General features: G+C 45.5%; 2 protein-coding genes across 3 annotated transcripts in view; one reads left to right on the plus strand and one right to left on the minus strand.

The window, feature by feature from the left end:
- The window catches only part of LOC126038182 (uncharacterized), a 178,771-nt gene extending 173,741 nt beyond the window's left edge, over nucleotides 1-5,030 (plus strand). For both annotated transcript variants that reach the window (XM_049799543.1, XM_049799544.1), the window contains exons 6-7: nucleotides 1,106-1,235; nucleotides 2,293-5,030. In XM_049799543.1, the coding sequence (XP_049655500.1) occupies nucleotides 1,106-1,235; nucleotides 2,293-2,444 (282 nt within the window). In that variant the 3' untranslated portion in view covers nucleotides 2,445-5,030. The remainder of the gene's footprint in view (nucleotides 1-1,105; nucleotides 1,236-2,292) is intronic.
- ZW10 (zw10 kinetochore protein) overlaps nucleotides 1-16,982 on the minus strand; it is a 563,481-nt gene that overhangs the window by 386,810 nt on the left and 159,689 nt on the right. The gene's annotated exons all lie outside the window — the stretch shown is intronic.

The raw sequence follows: 16,982 nt of genomic DNA on the forward strand, positions 1-16,982 counted from the left end.
CATTTTTTGAAAGATCTGGTGCTTCCAGCAAGTACAGTCAATTCAGTAAAGAATCTTGGTGGTACGTTATAGAGCTCCACCTTATTCCAGCTCATACAGTTCTTTCTTAACGTCCTGCATACTCTGTGTCTCCTAAAGCCCTGGCTGAATTTCTACTCTCAATTAAGATGAGCTCACAGTGCTTTATTTTCACTTTACATGTAATCAGCATAAGCATCATATCAACAAATAAGCAAGAAGCAACCTTATAGGAGAATCGCAAGGAAAAGGCTCAGCAGAGCGATATAGTTCTGCATTGTAGAATTACGTGAAAAGGCTCAAATCTGTGTCTATATTGGATTGTCCTGGGTCTGGGATATGGAAGTTTTCAGGCTTCCACAAGCTTGGAGGGCTCAGGGATAAGGCTTCTGTGAAACACTTGGCAGTGTGTCATACTTAGCCATAGGCCATGCTGTGCATTTAAAAGGCACAGTACTACAGAAGTAGTGCAAATAAGTGTTTGAGAGGGATGTAGAAGATCCATGAGATTCATGAAAGTTAGAGTGGTTGAGCTGCATGGTGGAGCTAGAAAAGCTCTGAAAATTCAGCCAGTCAGGCTGAGTCTGCTTTTAAGAAGCTTTGGCAGGAATTAGAAAATCAGTTGCATGGGCATGTGAAGGATGAATGTCTGCATCTTGCGTATGGCCCTGCTTGCTCTAACAGTACTTCCTGTTAGACGCTGCAGACACAACCATTGGGCCTAAAAAGAGAGCTGGACTCTCTGGGAAAGAACTTGGCTGCTCCCTGTAACAAAGGCACCACATCAGGCTGACCCCATATCTGGTCAATCCCTTTGTTAAAAGTCTGGAAGACGACTTAATGATATTAAATGGTAACAATAGTTGCTAATCCCTAGGAAACAGGAATTAGGCAATAGAGATTTACATACGGACTGGTTCAAGGATTAGGCAACTCACTTTTTGGAATGACAGCAGAGCTGGACAAAGACTGAATCTAAGGACACCTGCTCCAATCAGCGCTGTTGTTGCTGTGGACTGTGCACGGTCACTAGTGCAGGAGATTCTGTTCTGCATGCTTTTAAATTATTTTCATACATCTTTCCCAGGACTGCTTTGAAAGTATGGAGCCACTTCTCCAGCCAAGTGACAGGAACAGCTATGAAAACCTGCGCAACCTGATCTCGTTTGGTCCAGTTTTGAGAATGAAGAACAGGTTTCTATATAAACCTGTGGAAGGTGGGTCTCCTGTTTTTTCTTCTCTCTCCCTGTCTCTCTCTTGCAGAAGTTTCTGTTCAACTTTTCCCACTGTAAGAAAAACAGTACACTTTTAACAACTTTCTTGACAGCCATCTGGTGTGACTAGATTATATCCCAACAACTCTTCACCTTTGTTTTGGCCTTCTTAAATCCCAAACATGATGGTTAATCAGCATGAGATCTGATAGACTTTCAGACAGGGCACAAAGCCAAATGCATCCTCTGCAGGAACTGAAGCTTTAGAAGGAGGAGAGGGGATTAAAATAAGGCAGAATGTCCTCCAGCTGAAAAGAATTTTCCTGCATGTTCTAGTATTTTGGTGAAACATATTGACTGAGGATGAGGAATGTCATTAAAATAATAGTGAGAGATATTCACGAATGCTTTCCTTCAAGTGGCTGGGGTTTAGGTGAGATGAGATGGGAGGAGTCAATATATAGGGACCTTCTTTTAAATATTTTTTTCTGTTAACTTTGCAGCTTTTAGAATGAAAGAGCAATGCAGTCATATTTTATACTGAGCTTAGGGAAGAGTCCCCATATTTAGAGGTAGTTATTTGGTACAGCAAGGAAACACCATCCACAGATAATTGGACAAAAATCTAACTTAGGAAAATTAGGTGCAGAATGAGGTTGGTCATGAATCAGGAGCGTTTTCTTTTTTCTTTCTGTTCATAGATGAAATACAGCAGCTGATTAATGTTAATTAGATGTTGTCCAGCTATTAGAAAGGAGTGATGCTGAACCTGGTACATCATGAGCATGAGAGACTTCTTAAATCCACTAGCACCATCCCTGAGGGTCAGCTAACTTCTTGTATCTTTACTTCTTTATGCAGAGAATATTTGCTGCTGGGATCTTATGGCAAAGAAGGTAGTGTGTTTGAAAGGCACTACCCGTTCAGACTACTCTATGGAAAGAAACTTAGCTGTACTTGCTTGGCATGCTATAAAGATGAATGGGAGTTTAACCTTCTTTCTTCTCCCTCCCTCTCTTAATGCTGTTCACTGCTTGATTACTTCTTTCTTTCTTTCCAGGTCCTGATTCTGCCATGCTGGTACCCATTCTGCTGGGATCCCTTACTGGCTTTGCTGTCTTGGGCAGTGCTTTTGTAAGCCTTTGGCTGCATCATAGACAGAAAACCAAAAACATACGCTATCCACAACTTGGAGAAATCCATGGCCTGTGAACCATGAGCAGCTGACTGGTCCTGCACATCCCACAGCACTGCTAAAATGATCAGAAAACCAACTGATTTTACTTTGCACATGGTATTGCTTTTGTAGAGCTGCTGCTGACCCAGAGAGCAAGATATCCAATCTCTGCTTTAAGCATGTCTCTCCTTCCTTTCTTTCCTTCTGCATGAGCAAGTCCACAAACTGCAGAATAGAGGAAGAACTGTAGTAGTGGTCCAGCTATAAGGGAGAGCAGAGCTTAAAATGCAGTATGTGCAAGCACCAGCACACAGTCTGATCACAGAAATGGGAAAGCAGACAGTAAATCGGCATGCAGAAGAGCCACGTAAAATAAAGCACTGTAGACTAGAGCCATGCCATCAAGGAGAATAGATTGTTAGGAAAAATGATGAAACCCAAGTCTGTTGATTGGGAATATGGACAGGACCCAAGAGCTCCAGAGATCCAGCCACTCAGCTGTCTAAGGAACCGAGTCCCTTTATCCTTTTGCTTTACTCATGTTACTGTTTCCTCACTTTCAATGGAAGCAAGTTTCCACTAACTGCCTGTTGGTAAAACCCACATAGTGGGAGAAAGTTAAGAATGCAAAAGCATTGTCTGTAAGGCTGAATTTGAGAGCACATAAAAAGAACTCGCCACATTCAACTTCTAGGTCCAGTTTCTTTACAGTTGTTGCCAGAATGCAGGCAGGAAGGGGGCCACTGTCAGAGCACCTTGTGTCAAATGCAATGGAGAAGTAGATTGCACTTCCACCTCGATCAGTCTTCCTCCAAGAATTTCTTCAGATCGCATATGCAGCTAAAAATTCCAGGTCAAGACTCAATGACAATTACCCTTCAGAAATACTAATTATTATTTGTATTGCAGTAGCACTGAGGAAACCAGCACCACATTGTATTTGACATTGACTACAGAGATAGTCCCTGTGCTAAGTCTTGAAAGACATGTATGCACAAGACCCAGACGAGTGTCATTAAACCCTTTTTACAGCTGGGGAGTCAAGGCATAAAGCAACTAAAAGCATGGATGCATTAATACCCTGATATAGCCAGGAAGGAGTTCAGCTCTCCTGTGCCTTGACCCTGCTCTTTAACCAAAGGACTGTTCTCTTTCCTGAAATAAGTTTGTAAATGGGTCTCTGAGACTCACATGGCAGGTTCTGTACAAAATACAGCAAAAGGAATAACAACATAAAAAGCCGTACTGCATTTTGCACTAAAATGCACCTGAAATGCAGTTACATTTGAAGTATAGCAGCTTCTTAGAAAGACAAATACAAGAGCTTTGTGGTTCTGAAGAACTCTGGCACATTGCCCAGGTACAGCCACAGGTAGAGTGGGGTGCCGCATCCTGGACACTACAGCTGACACGATGGAGGCCATGACTGGGGGGAAAGGGGGGGGTCAGCAGCTGCCTTACAGCAAGGTGTCAGCAATCGCATTGGCAATGGGAGTTGGCAACTATTTTTGGGGACAGGTTGGGAGCTGTCTTCAAGGGGACTGGCAACAGCCTTTTTGGGGCCAGTAATCAAGCATCTCAGGGAAGGGCTGTTCAGCATTCATCTTGAGTGGGGGGGAACACACAAGCATCTCAGGGTGAGGGAGTTCACAGTCATTGGGGTAGGGGTGGTCAGCAAGCACCCCAGAGGTTGGTCAGCAGCAACATTTTGACCCCTTTTTGGGGGGTGAATAAACCAGATAGAGAGCTATGCTGACTGCTGTGATATGGCTTTCTACCACTTTACAGATGTTTTGCTGTCACACTAAAACTTTTGACTGTCCTAGCAGAATTCTCCTTACTGTCTGGTTTTCCTTCCAGCTCTGCAGTGGATGGGGTGGGACATCTCATCAGCCAAGGAGAGAGCAGCACAACTGCTGACACATGATTGGCTGTGGTGGCAAGAGCCAGGTTTGTCTTGAGTGATGTTCACTCTTTCAACACAGAGACTGTCCAGGGGTGTCAATGTACAGGCTATGGGTGACTGACATATGGCTTTTGAAGTGTTTTCTCTTTTTCCACCTTCCTATGTGCATGATGTCAGCTTTTGGGTTCCTGATGGGGAACAATTTGATGAAGTTGCTTTTCACACAGTTGCTAGGCAGGTGTCAGGTGAAATGGTCGTCTCCATCCAGTTAATCGATAGTTTCCAGCAGTCCAAGACCAGACGGAAGAGCCTCTGCTACCGCCTGACCTTCCAGTCCTGTGACAAGGCACTGAGCTGCCAGGAGGTGGCAGGGATGCAGCTGCTCTTTCGGAGGGAGATAAACCAACGCTTGCGGGGAGTTCTTCGGTAGAGCCTTCTCTGTTGTTTTCAGGGGCTTGAGCAGCATCTGCACTTGTTGCCGATCCAGAAAATGTGGCCTACATCTTGTTGGACCTGTGTGTTATTGCAGTGCCTCTTACAAAGGTGGTGTGGACTTCAAGTACCTGCACACATTGTAAATGTGGAAATTCCTGTTAATGCAGACCAAGCACCTTCCTGTTCTGCGTGTGTGTAATGAAAGCTCATTTTAACCAGTGGAGCCTTTCTTTGCTAGGGTCCTGTGAGACTGGGCTTGATCTCCTTACTGATGCCAATTCACTTTTCCTACTCTTGCTTGTGTTTGCCCAGCGCCTTGTGCTGGTGGCAACTGTATCAAGTACACTGGAAGAAGGAGGATCTTGCTATTTCCGAAGGGTAGCATACGGTTTGAGCACTGAAAGCACTCTGCACAGATGCTCGATCCCCGTGGGAGGATGGTGTGTGCTGGGTCACCCCACGCAGCCCATCTCAGAAGGGAGGCCCGTGCCAGGGGTGCACCTGGTGGGGCCCCAGCCGCGTGCACCAGCAGGCTGTTTTCTGAGTAATACCAATGGTAATCACAAATGGTGATTACATTACTAGATTCTAAAGGATACTAACTGGTCCTAAAGGGTAGCTGTACCGCCAGTAGTGCGTGAATAGCTACAGCAGATGTAACGGCTGACGGAGAACTCCAGTTAGAGAGTGAGTTACTGGGATCTGTAGGCTTACACTGGGGAAAGGTAGCAAGAAGCCTTTCTTTTAACAAATGTTGAAGACTCACAAGACCTGAGGTCATTGCTGACACTATAGCGACTCCCGGATTGTGCCACATCCATATCAGCGGAGAGCAAAGAAATAGTCTATTTTTTGTAGGTTTCCCCTGCTTTATTTTTGAATTATAAAGGAAGTCCCCTACTTACCACCACTTCTGGTGTCTCTGGGGAAGGTGAACTCTTCTTTGTCACTCTCGTTTTCAGGAAGGGGAAAAGAAAAAGCCGTAAGACAAAGTTGTTTATTTGCATTCTATAAGGTTTGGACATAGTTCTTTGCTACTGCTCTAGAATTTTGTATTATCATTCGAGTTGTTTTTACCCAATCTTGTTATTGCGTCCAAAACTCAGCAGAGCAAATCATGATGCTAACATGAATGTGGGAGCCTGAAAATGATCTCTGGATATCAATGAGACTTGCCTCCTCTTCACTACTTTGCTCCCAAACATACATATATTCTACTTCCTTACTGCAGCACGTGCCCATGGCAGCATCCCAGCTAGTCATTTTCCCTGTTGCATAGTGAATCCAAACACCCCCACCTCCTCAATCCTCTATACTCAGGCATCTCATTTCTTGCTGACTGCACAACTAGGCAAAACCTCAAAATAGCAATAGTTCTCAACTGCTACTTCTGCCTGTATGAAGCTGACTTCTAGGCACAATTACACTCCAGTAGCTGGGCTAAAATTATGACTATCCTGAAACCTGATTTTTTTCTTAGAGAAACACAGGGATTTTAAACTTTTTTTCTTCCATGAGAGTTGTTTAAACTGGAATGTCTTCAGTTCCATGGAGTGGGAAAATGGTCACCTGAATGCATGTACCAGTGCTATGAGCAGAAGCCCCGTGATTCTGTGTCTGCCTGAGCTTCTTTTAATGACTGAGGCCTACATGATAAACCCACTTCATCTGAGCAGATAGAAAAAAGGGTCTTCCTCTCGGACTGTCTGTCATTTAGCACACTGGCCAGCTTTCTAAATTTATTTGCAAGTTTCCTGTCCCCACAAATGAATTACAGATGTATAACCTATGCAAACACACAGTGCAAAGGTTGCTGAGGTGCCCTTGTTGCCTGATGATAAACAGTGATGAGGGAGGAAACACATTCTCAAGAACTGGTAAGAACAGGGAAAGGACTCAGTGGAATTTCCTGAGTGGTACTGGGAAGCCTTCCTCACCTGCTGGTTCCCAGAGATGGCAGGCTTGTGGGACATCTTCCTAACAAGGCGCTCGTTCTCTGGATCTACTACAAGGCTCTGTATCAGTGACAGCAGCATGTCTGTTTCTACAGGGATATCTACCAGAGCAAAAAGACTGTTAGCTGTGCAGACTACCCAGATGTTCAGAAATCAGTTAGTACCCAAGGTTGTGGAAGTCTTCCTGTATCCTCCACATGGGGACGAAGGAAAGAGGGAGAAAGAGGATGTGTTGACAGCAAATGGGTACCAAGCATTTCCAAGGCAACATGTGATTTAACTGGCAAAGAGTTATATGCAAGCTTATCCCTCACTTGTTAATCCCTGCAGCTCACCCTTGGCTAATCCATATCACAATCAGCTACTACACCTGTAAAGCTTGGTCTTTGCTTAGGGTCTTGGTCCCAACACCTCTTCATCAAGTCAACCATCTGCTGGCATTCCCCTGGCCAGTCATCACTGATGGGTTCTAGGCAGGGCCTCTTTCCTGCTGCAACCTTGACTATAATGGCCATCATGTTGGCTCCTGAAAAAAATCAATGTGCACTGGGCTTTATCTCTGTGAAGGTGACTTTAATAAACATTTAATAAGTGCAGAGCATGTAAGAAGTGTTCATATTTACCTGCATAAGGTTTCTTCTGCATAAGTATCTCCCAAATGACAATTCCAAAGCTGCAGGCAATGAGATCATGAGCAATCACTCCCATATGTACAAGAACATAAAATTCACTTATTGCTTTCATCTTCTTGGGAAACGGGAAAATTAGGAAAGATGTTCTTCAGGATAGAAGAATTTCATCCCCCACAGGAAAAGGACAAGATCTTATGAATTATCACGCACATCTCTGATGCCTCAGCAAAAGGGTTGGTGTAGTGAATGAGGGACTTGGAGCGTTTCCTGTAAAAGTCAGGCTCTCAGTGCTTATTTTTCACTTTATTCACATTGGGTTTTATAGCCTCTGACTACTGCAAGTTCATGTGGCCATGCAAATCCTCCTTTGGTTCTTGTCTTGGGTTACTGTGTAGTGTAGTGGGTAAGGAACTAATGAATTTCCAGAATGTATACATGTAGCTTCTGTAAGTGGGCTGCAAAGCACTTTGGCCAAAAGGAAAAAAATAAAGTTGAAAACTTTTCTCCACTTGTTACTGACCAAAATGAAGCTGAATACCAAAGAAGACAAGCAATATTACAGTTGCTTTAAAATAAAAATTAATCTAAGCAGCAACTGCTATGAAAAAGCAGACACTGTCTGTTCTGTGCTCTAATCTTACTCCTTTTCTATAACAACTTCCAGCAACCTAACAGGCTACGATGGAACCTAAGGCAGTAATTCTATGTCTGCAGCTCCCATGCGATCAGTGCTGCACAGAGGTGCATCTGGTAAGAGACAGGTGATTATCCACAGCTAATCCCACTCCCCCTCAGTCCCCACCACTGAGGTTGGAGTAACACGTCAATCCCAGTGTGTTCCCCACCGAGGCCATTATGGAAGGCAGAGAGCCAGAATATAAAGAAAACAAGGCAATGTGCCAGTCTTGTTCTGTGTAAGAGCTAGGTGGCAACCCTGTGTGACCTCTGAACAGAAAGGCAGCCCTTACCTGTACACATCATATTTGATTCCTGGGGGCTTGCTGTTCTGGAGAAACATTTCTGGGGGGATGTAGCTCAAAGTGCCTCTCAAAGCAGAGCTTTCAATATATTGCATTCGGCTAGACTGCTCCATCCATTTCGACAGCCCGAAGTCCGAGATCTGCAAGCAGAAAAAATGAGAGCCTCCCCCATAATGCTCACAATCTCACCCCTCCTTATATTAGCTGGGAGATACCTCCATCCTTCATGATCAGGGATATGAGGAGGTGCCTAGCAGCTGAAACTTGGTAAAATCCTGATAAAATTGCGGTCAGTGCTTTTCAGCGAGTCCAGCAGATCAGCATTTCCTCCTAAGTTGGCACCTTCAGTTCCCAGCTCTGGCACAGATTGCCTGTATGATCTGGAGGTACCTTGTTTACCAGCTGCTTCTTATAAGCCCCACCAGTCAATCTTTCATTGAGTGTTCCTGAAGAACCTAACTTACTAGGATTCTGGACTCATTTGGCAAAAATAACGTTTCTCATATTTGAGAAATAACCTGTCCCTACAAACACAGAATTAAGGTCATACCTTGACATGCATATTCCCATCTAGGAGAATGTTCCCTGGTTTTAGATCTAAGTGCAGCAAAGGAGGTGTCATGCTATGCAGGAAATTCATAGCCAAGCCCATCTCATGGATAACCCGGAATTTGAGCTGCCATGACATTTTGTGAGTGGGAAGAATTTTCTCCAAGGACCCTCTCGCCATATATTCCATCACTATCCCCAAAGGGCTGTTGCAGACCCCATAGATAGTGACAATGTGCTGGAATTTGATTTTCTCCATCTTGGTTGCCTCTTCCATTAGACAGTTCATACTGGTCCTGGGAGGGGGGGAAACACAAAACAAACAAAACAAAAAACGTGGAACCAAGAAATGGTATCAGTCGGTTCACAAGCTAAGTTATGGTATAGTAGGTTAGTGGTATCTAGCCTTTCCAAGCAGCCCTGCCTACCCCAAAACGATTCATTCCAATTTGCCCCTTGAACTGGTGATAATGCAACCACATCATGATCTTTTGCAGACTAAAATCTAACATACAAGGTGTTACGACTTTTCAAAATGAGCCGAGGATTGTTTGGGCAAATTCAACCACTAGGCTCCTAGAGAAAGAGATCAAAACTCCCACCTTAGTCCAGCTCTTAGGAGACCTTCAGTGATCACAGAAAGCCTTGTCCACGTGCTCGTTTTCACACTGTGGTGAAATTCCCAAGGGATGCTCCTGAAAGCATGATGTCGGGAGCAGGCACAGCATGGTGTCGTGGTTTAACCCCAGCCAGCACCTAAGCACCACACAGCTGCTCACTCACTCCCCCCCACCCAGTGAGATGGGGGAGAAAATCAGGAAAAGTAGTAAAACTTGTGGGTTGAGATAAGAACAGTTTAATAGAATAGAAAAAAACAATAATGATAACACTAATAAAGTGACAGCAGTAGTGATAAAAGGATTGGAATATACAAATGATGCACAGTGCAATTCCTCACCACCCGCCGATCGACGCCCCGTTAGTCCCCGAGTGGCGATCCCCCCGCCCCCACTCCCCCTAGTTTATATACTAGATGTGACATCACATGGTATAGAATACCCTGTTGGCCAGTTTGGGTCAGCTGCCCCGGCTGTGTCCTGTCCCAACTTCTTGTGCCCCTCCAGCTTTCTCGATGGCTGGGCATGAGAAGCTGAAAAATCCTTGACTTTAGACTAAACATTACTTAGCAACAACTGAAAACACCAGTGTTATCAACATTCTTCTCATATCTAGCTCAAAAACATAGCACTGTACCAGCTACTAGGAAGACAATTAACTCTATCCCAGCTGAAACCAGGACACATGGTGAGCCATGCCTTTTTCATACACCACAAGTCCACAGGGTAGCCTCAGTGACAGCCTGCACACTGCTTGCCGGCAGACACACTAACGTACTGAGCTTGAGTACGTGGAGGCTTGGCATACCTATACCTATGCCTCTGCCTGCAGCTTTCTGTCCGTGAGCATGGTGAATCTGGTCCCAAAGGGAGTCTAGACATGTCTGTCCATTGTTGCCAGTTTTGGCAGACCTGTTTCACTAAATCTTTACATTTCCCAACCTGCTGAACGAGTTGGGATGCCCAGAGCATGCTGACAGCAGCCAAGCAGTAAAGTGCCAAAACTGCATTTAAAAAGAACACCCTGGGAATGAATCTGAGCTTGCAACATTATGCCAGGCCACTAATAGCTCTAAACATAGTTCAGCTAAGCAAATCCTTCTGCCAGACTTCCTCTAGCAGGCTCCCCACAGTAAAACGTACCTCTGTATTGAGGAGTCTCAGGTATTATCTTTCCCACTGCGGGAGAAAGGGTTAGCACAGGAAGAAGTTGCAACCTGCAGTGTAGAGGGTTGCAGATAGATTGATTCTTCCCCCTCCCAGGAAAATGATGCGTGTGGAGAAAAAGTGACTTCTGTGATTTCTGGTTCCCTTCCTGGGACAGAATCTCTGGGCACAGCTCCTGTGTGCCTCCCTCCCAGGCACCCCAGGGGCTGGTGGGAGCTGACCTGCACAGAAGGTTATGCTGGATCCTGTGGTGGATCAGGATTGTGGGAAGTAACAGAGGGAGTGAGATTAGCCCAGGGGGAGGCATTTGCACCATTAGCACAGATACGTGAGAAGGTACAGCGAGAAGGTGGATGTTGGACAAGCAAAGGGAGCCCCAAGAAATGAGGCTTGTAAGGGAGAAAAGCAAGAGCCCCAAAGTGATTCCCATATAAGAATCTGAGTGTTTCAACCCTCTGGAAAATACTGTGGCTGCATCTGTGGCTGTATTTTCTTTTCTGTGGATTCCCTGTGATTTTTTTTTCTCTCCTCAGCCTCAACAGACCTGCGAACTATGAGCCTTTGCAGCTGACAGAAGTTGAGGCGAGAGCCATCTTCCACCCACTCTCTTTCCTTCTCTCAGGTGATACATAGATTCAGTGGCATTCACAGAGCACCTGCCCTCCTTGCTTTCACGTGCCCACAGGAATGTCTTCCATCATCCCACAAAATCCATCTCCTGTTTTCTCCTGACAAGCAAAACCATCCACGGTTAATAAACTGGCTGTCAATTTGCGCCATCATTTTGAAGGAACAGTGCAAAGCAGTTGGTTACGCATCACCAATGTGAGCAGATGGAAGTCACCACACCATTGTCTCCATTCATAGCTACTGACGAGACACATTGTTTTTACAAGCCCAGAGACAGGAGTGCTAAGGACTTTTAAAAGCTCCTCTGAAACTTTCGCCTCCTTTGGCCCCCTTACCAGACATCTGAGCTGCTGTGCTTTTTTCAAAGCACTGAGTGGCCTGGAAACTTTCAGCTTTGCATTTGGGGCTTGTACTTAGTGCTGACAGATAAACCAGAACCATTTTATAATACACATGAAAAGGCTTATGACAGACTCATATGCAATGCACTCAAAGATGTTTTCTGTGGGTATGTGTGCATTAGACAAACTGCACACTGAAGGTCTGCCTCTCACAAACGTGGAAACATTCTAAAGCAAGCAGAAACAGTCATTGAACCATACACCCCAGATGCACAACACTACAGGACCAGTGCTGGCCCTTCTTACAACACCCACCCCCCCACCCCCCCGAAAGGAAGGATTTTTGGCACGGCCATAGTGCAGGACAGCACGGCCTTGTCTTGTAATCCAGAACTCACAGGGGTTACTGAAAAGTATAATGTAAGTCAGAGCAGCCTCAAGGCTGTTTAGATATAAGTAAGGGGTAGGAAAGCCTTTTATAACACTATGTTGGAGCGCAAAGTTATTTTAATGACAAAATAGTGCAACTTCAGTCCCTAGGACACCAGTACAGTAACTATTAAAGGCACATGAACTGTTAGACATTTTTCCCAAACTCAGATTTTCAGATTTAGGCTTTCAAATCCTGGTGATCGCAGAAATGTTGTTTTTAAAAATAACAACAACAAAAAAACCCCATGAATGTTTCTGTTCACATTCAACCGTTCTTCTGGAGTGTACACTAGGAGTTGATATAATCCATGAAAGCCATATGAATAAATTTACTAGAATTAATATATGCAGAAGTAAAACTGATTAACTTGACTCATTTTTTTTTCCCCAAAAAGAAAATGAAATGCAAACGTAGTACCTGAAGAGCATAAGCAGTGCAAACGAAAGAGGACAGTCACTGCTCAAATTGAACCATCTCAGTTGTTGTCAGTAACATGACAAGAAGTCATACAAGCATGTGATTTTTAACTAGGCAGGTTCCTTCCAACTTGAACAGAATAAAATTTGAGAATAAGTAACTTCATTGACTCAGTTTTTAGATCAGGATTGCCTATATTGTATGTGGTATTGGCAGTAGTTGCAATTACCTGGCTTTGTTCTATCTCCAGACCCAAGGTAGTCAGCAGAGAAGTCTCTGCAGGTGAGAGACACAGCAAAAAGTAAACTGAAGGTGCAGATGCACCATCAAGAGAAAAGAACATGTCTGGAGGGTAAGTGAGGGAGCAGAGTGCTTTGTGAGGCCAGCAAAACCAGCTGGAAATTCTCTGTCCCTCAGCTTTAAATCTGGTGACTTTAGTGACTAATTTAGTTTAATAGATACCCATTAGTCCCAATGTCCAGCGAAAGCTGCAAATAAGTAATCAGGCTGCTTTTATCCACGTGCCCATGTTTAGTTTAAGATGCCTACTTCAGCCTCCAGATTTCAACACTAACTGTTCTGAGTAAGTGTTCTTTTCCCACCTGCACATGCACATACACACATAAGAAGAAAGAGAAGCAAAACTCCAGATCAGTAGTGGGTTTTCCACTCCCTTTGGGAACCAAAAACTTGACTTCCCAGGGAGAAGAAGCCATGTGAACATTTCCTTCAGAGTTTTAGCACCAATTCACCATAGATGGCTCTAACTGACAGTTTGAACTGCTGAGCTAGAAGAGACCGCAGTTACCTCTCCACGCTGGTGTCCTGCAGCAGATACGGGGAGCACTTCACTGCATAAACTGTTCTCCACCTCTTGTGCTTGACTTGGTACACATGCCCAAAGCCTCCACTGGCCACTTTAACCCAGTCTTCTTCAAAATCGTCCTTATTAAAGACAGTTAAACTGCCCAGTTGCCGGTCTCTCTCCGAAGTCATGACAGAAAAGTCAGCCTGGCTGTCTGCCTCCTGCTCAGGCGGTATCAGAGAAGAATAAAGGAGCTCTTCCTACTTCTGACTTGCATAGGGACGTAGGGAGTTACCTGAGATGAGCCATGCTAGTTACTGCCAAGAGGTGGATCCTAAGTGTCACTCTCATTTGGTATGCAGAGGAGCTGCATCGCTTAATTCCAGGCACTCATGCCAGGCTACTGTGCAGAGCCTGGCCAGGCTGGATATGTGTCTACATTTCCATAAGGCTGCCCTCCTCTCTAGCATCGAGCACTGGGTGGGCAAATGCTGAAAGAATATAAGATGAAAAATCGCACAATGCAACAATCCTTTAGCAATTGCACTGTGCTGAAGATGGGATTCCTCGCCTGAGGCATCAGTATACGCTGGGTGAAAGCGAGGCAGACGGATACTGAAAGGGAAGAAAGGCTTTACACAGAGAGAAATCCACCAGGCTCCTGTGCAGCATTGCACACATGAACTGGATGAAGAAGTGGAAAACTCTCCAGAAAGATAAAGAACAGAAGAGACCCCAGAACTAGCATGTGGCGAACGTGAGTGCATGAAACTGAGAAAATACTTAAACAGAAATACAACAAACATGGTGAGCCAGCGTGGTTACCTCAGGGATAAAGTATGCTGTCAAATGCCTGCAAGGGGCATTTGAAGAAACAGGAGAAAACTGAAGAGCTGGTCTGAGCAGTTTAACTATTACTGTGTGAGCACTAGTAACAGCACGCATGCTTTTAGTTGCTTTATGCCTTGACCCCCCAGCTGTAAAAAGGGTTTAATGACACTCGTCTGGGTCTTGTGCATACACGTCTTTCAAGACTTAGCACAGGGACTATCTCTGTAGGTAAGTCAATGCCAAATACATCGTGGTGCTGGTTTCCTCAGTGCTACTGCAATGCAAATAATAATTAGTATTTCTGAAGGGTAATTGCCATCAAGTCTTGACTTGGAGTTTTTAGCTGCGTATCAGATCCAGGTGGAAGCACAAGCTACTTCTCCACTGCATTTGACATGAAGTGCTCTGGCAATGGCCCATCACTCACAACTGCAAGGCTTTAAGGAAAGAAGGAAAAGAAAAAGGAAAAAAGCCAGCCAGGCTCTGCAGCTTTTTAGGGGGAAAAAAAGGCATTCGAGTCTGACACGTGATTGTTGCTGATTCCCTGCTCCTCCCCAAGAGTTGCCCACCAATTGTGATGCTTCCGGCCCGGGTACCGCCCCTGGCCACCTCCACTCCTGCTTGCTAGCACTCACCTCCCAACACAACTTCAGAACCGAGAACAAGCATGATGGGGCTCCATTCCCTCGTGTTCAGGCACAGGCAGGACAAGCTGTTACTGAAATGCTCAAGTTTTATTATAGAAAGTTCAGAAGGTGAGGGAGTGGAGGAAAACACTCCGTGGTTGCAGAGTGGCAGCTGCTGCTGCTGCTTCACTTTCTCCACAGAGCTCACAGGTGTGCTGCATTTCTTGGCAATTGCCTCAGGCACTTTCCAGGGTCCGTCTCAACTTTAATGGCATTAAAATAAAAGGTTAGGAAGTAAGGCAGTGTGTATGGAAGGGTTAAAAGATGGAATTTTGGTCCATGGATCAACACTGAGTAAGACGTATATAACTAAGAAATGCAGTCAGCACAGGGAACAGACAGTTTCTTGTCTATTGTTTGAAATGCTGACCATGGGGATAAGGAGGTTGGGCAATGTTAGGGGGAGGTAGTATGTGCAATAATGGAGGAATACAAGGCACCACACCTTGCAGAAGTCCTGCTGTTGGGTAGAGCATAGTGGATGTGACTGATGGATTATGGTAATATGCCGCATGTACAGAGCCCATGAACCAGTAGAAGGGATGGCTATGGCACGCGCAGCATGCCTGGCCAGTGGGCGCATGTGCCATAGGCTCCCTATGTTGCAATCGAGGCGTGTTTTGGCACTCATTGGCCACGAGTGTCGACACCTGTTCCTCCGCAAATGTATAAAATACCGGGGTTTTCCGAAGAGCAGTGGGGAGGTGGACGGCAAGGCCACCGTTGCCTCTGTGGGGATGCCCTCGTAAAGCTGGCGCCTACCAACTGCTGGGCTGAGCTTGCAGCGCAAGACGGCACAGGAATGTACAGATGGTTCATCTTCTTCACAGTCCTTGGGTCGGTATGTTAATAGTGGGGTTTTTTTGCTTTGTAAGATACCCTTAGTGTTAACGTATGTGTGTAGTTAACAAAATGCTTGTTTTTTCCCTTATAGTCAGTGTGTATGTTTACCTTCTTGGGAATCCTCGAAACCACCCTAAAACAGGCAGTCATGCCCATCATTTACACCTTTGTTGACAACAGCAACTTGCATTTCTTGAAATGAACCTTTCCTGGTTTTGCCCCAAACTGGGGAGCAATTTTACTCCAGTCCACTCTGAAGAACACCTTAACTGTGGAAGTGGCGCTCCAACTCACTGATTTGCAATTGTGACACTTTCTTTTGAATTTCCTAAGGCACAAGCTAGCGGTGCTTCTCTGAAGTGAGTGAGAACACTGCAGTTATCGATGGCCCTCCTCAGCCTCAAGATGCAGAAGGATGGAGGCTGAGATGGTCAGGGAGGACTGCGGCCTTGCCTGCTCTCAAAAACTCAGCCCCAATTTGCTCTGCATACCAGCCCCATTGCACAACACATGCAACTGCAAGTCTGCCCTTAACAGCTCATACGTCCATCCCCTGCCCCTGAATTAAGTGCCCTGCCAGCTACAGCTCAGTCCAAAGGTGAACCAGCATAAATCACTCCTACAGCAACGCTGCCCCCCCACCAAACTTGTCTCTGGAAACTGCCACCTGATGTCCCTGAGATTCCCCTTGCAAACAGCCAGGACCAACACACACAGCAAAAATTCCAATGGTTGCTGAAGGTTAAAATTGCATGTGTAGTGCATTTTTACTGGCCTCAGTGAAAGCAGAGTTGGGCAAGAAAGTAGCTCAATGGGGAACAGGCAGTTGGAGAAAGCATTTTATTGGGTACCCCAGCACTGAATAGCTGGGCAAAGGGCAGGGACAGAAGCTGTTTCGGGACAGAGAGGAGGAACGTGTTCCTCCAGAGGCTGAGGGCCAGCAGCTTCCTCCCCCCGTGCAGGTGCTGAAAGAGAAGCATTCATCAGAAGGGGAAACCACCTCAAAATCCCTGCTCTTGAATGCTTGTCCCCTGGCACGCACACAGCCTCAAAGGACACTTCGGGTGGCTGCAGAGCCCTTCCGCTCCCCACAGCTGGTGCAGCAACATCAAGGTACAAAAAGTAGTTCTGAGACATCTTTGGGAAGCCGTGTCATCTTAACGCAGAAGTGGAGCAGCTTCTAAAAATCTTGAGAACTGCAATGAGCCAAGTACCTGCTCCAGAAGCACAGACAACCTCCCCAAAGGGCCAGGGATGCTTTAGGCTTCGCAGCCCCAAAGACAGGGAGATCGCCTTCCCAGGAGTGCCTTTCGCTTGCCCCTTCTTCAACCCGATGTTGCTCCTCC

The sequence above is a fragment of the Accipiter gentilis genome, chromosome 5 (assembly GCF_929443795.1).
Source record: "Accipiter gentilis chromosome 5, bAccGen1.1, whole genome shotgun sequence".
In the NCBI taxonomy this organism is placed as follows: domain Eukaryota; kingdom Metazoa; phylum Chordata; class Aves; order Accipitriformes; family Accipitridae; genus Astur; species Astur gentilis.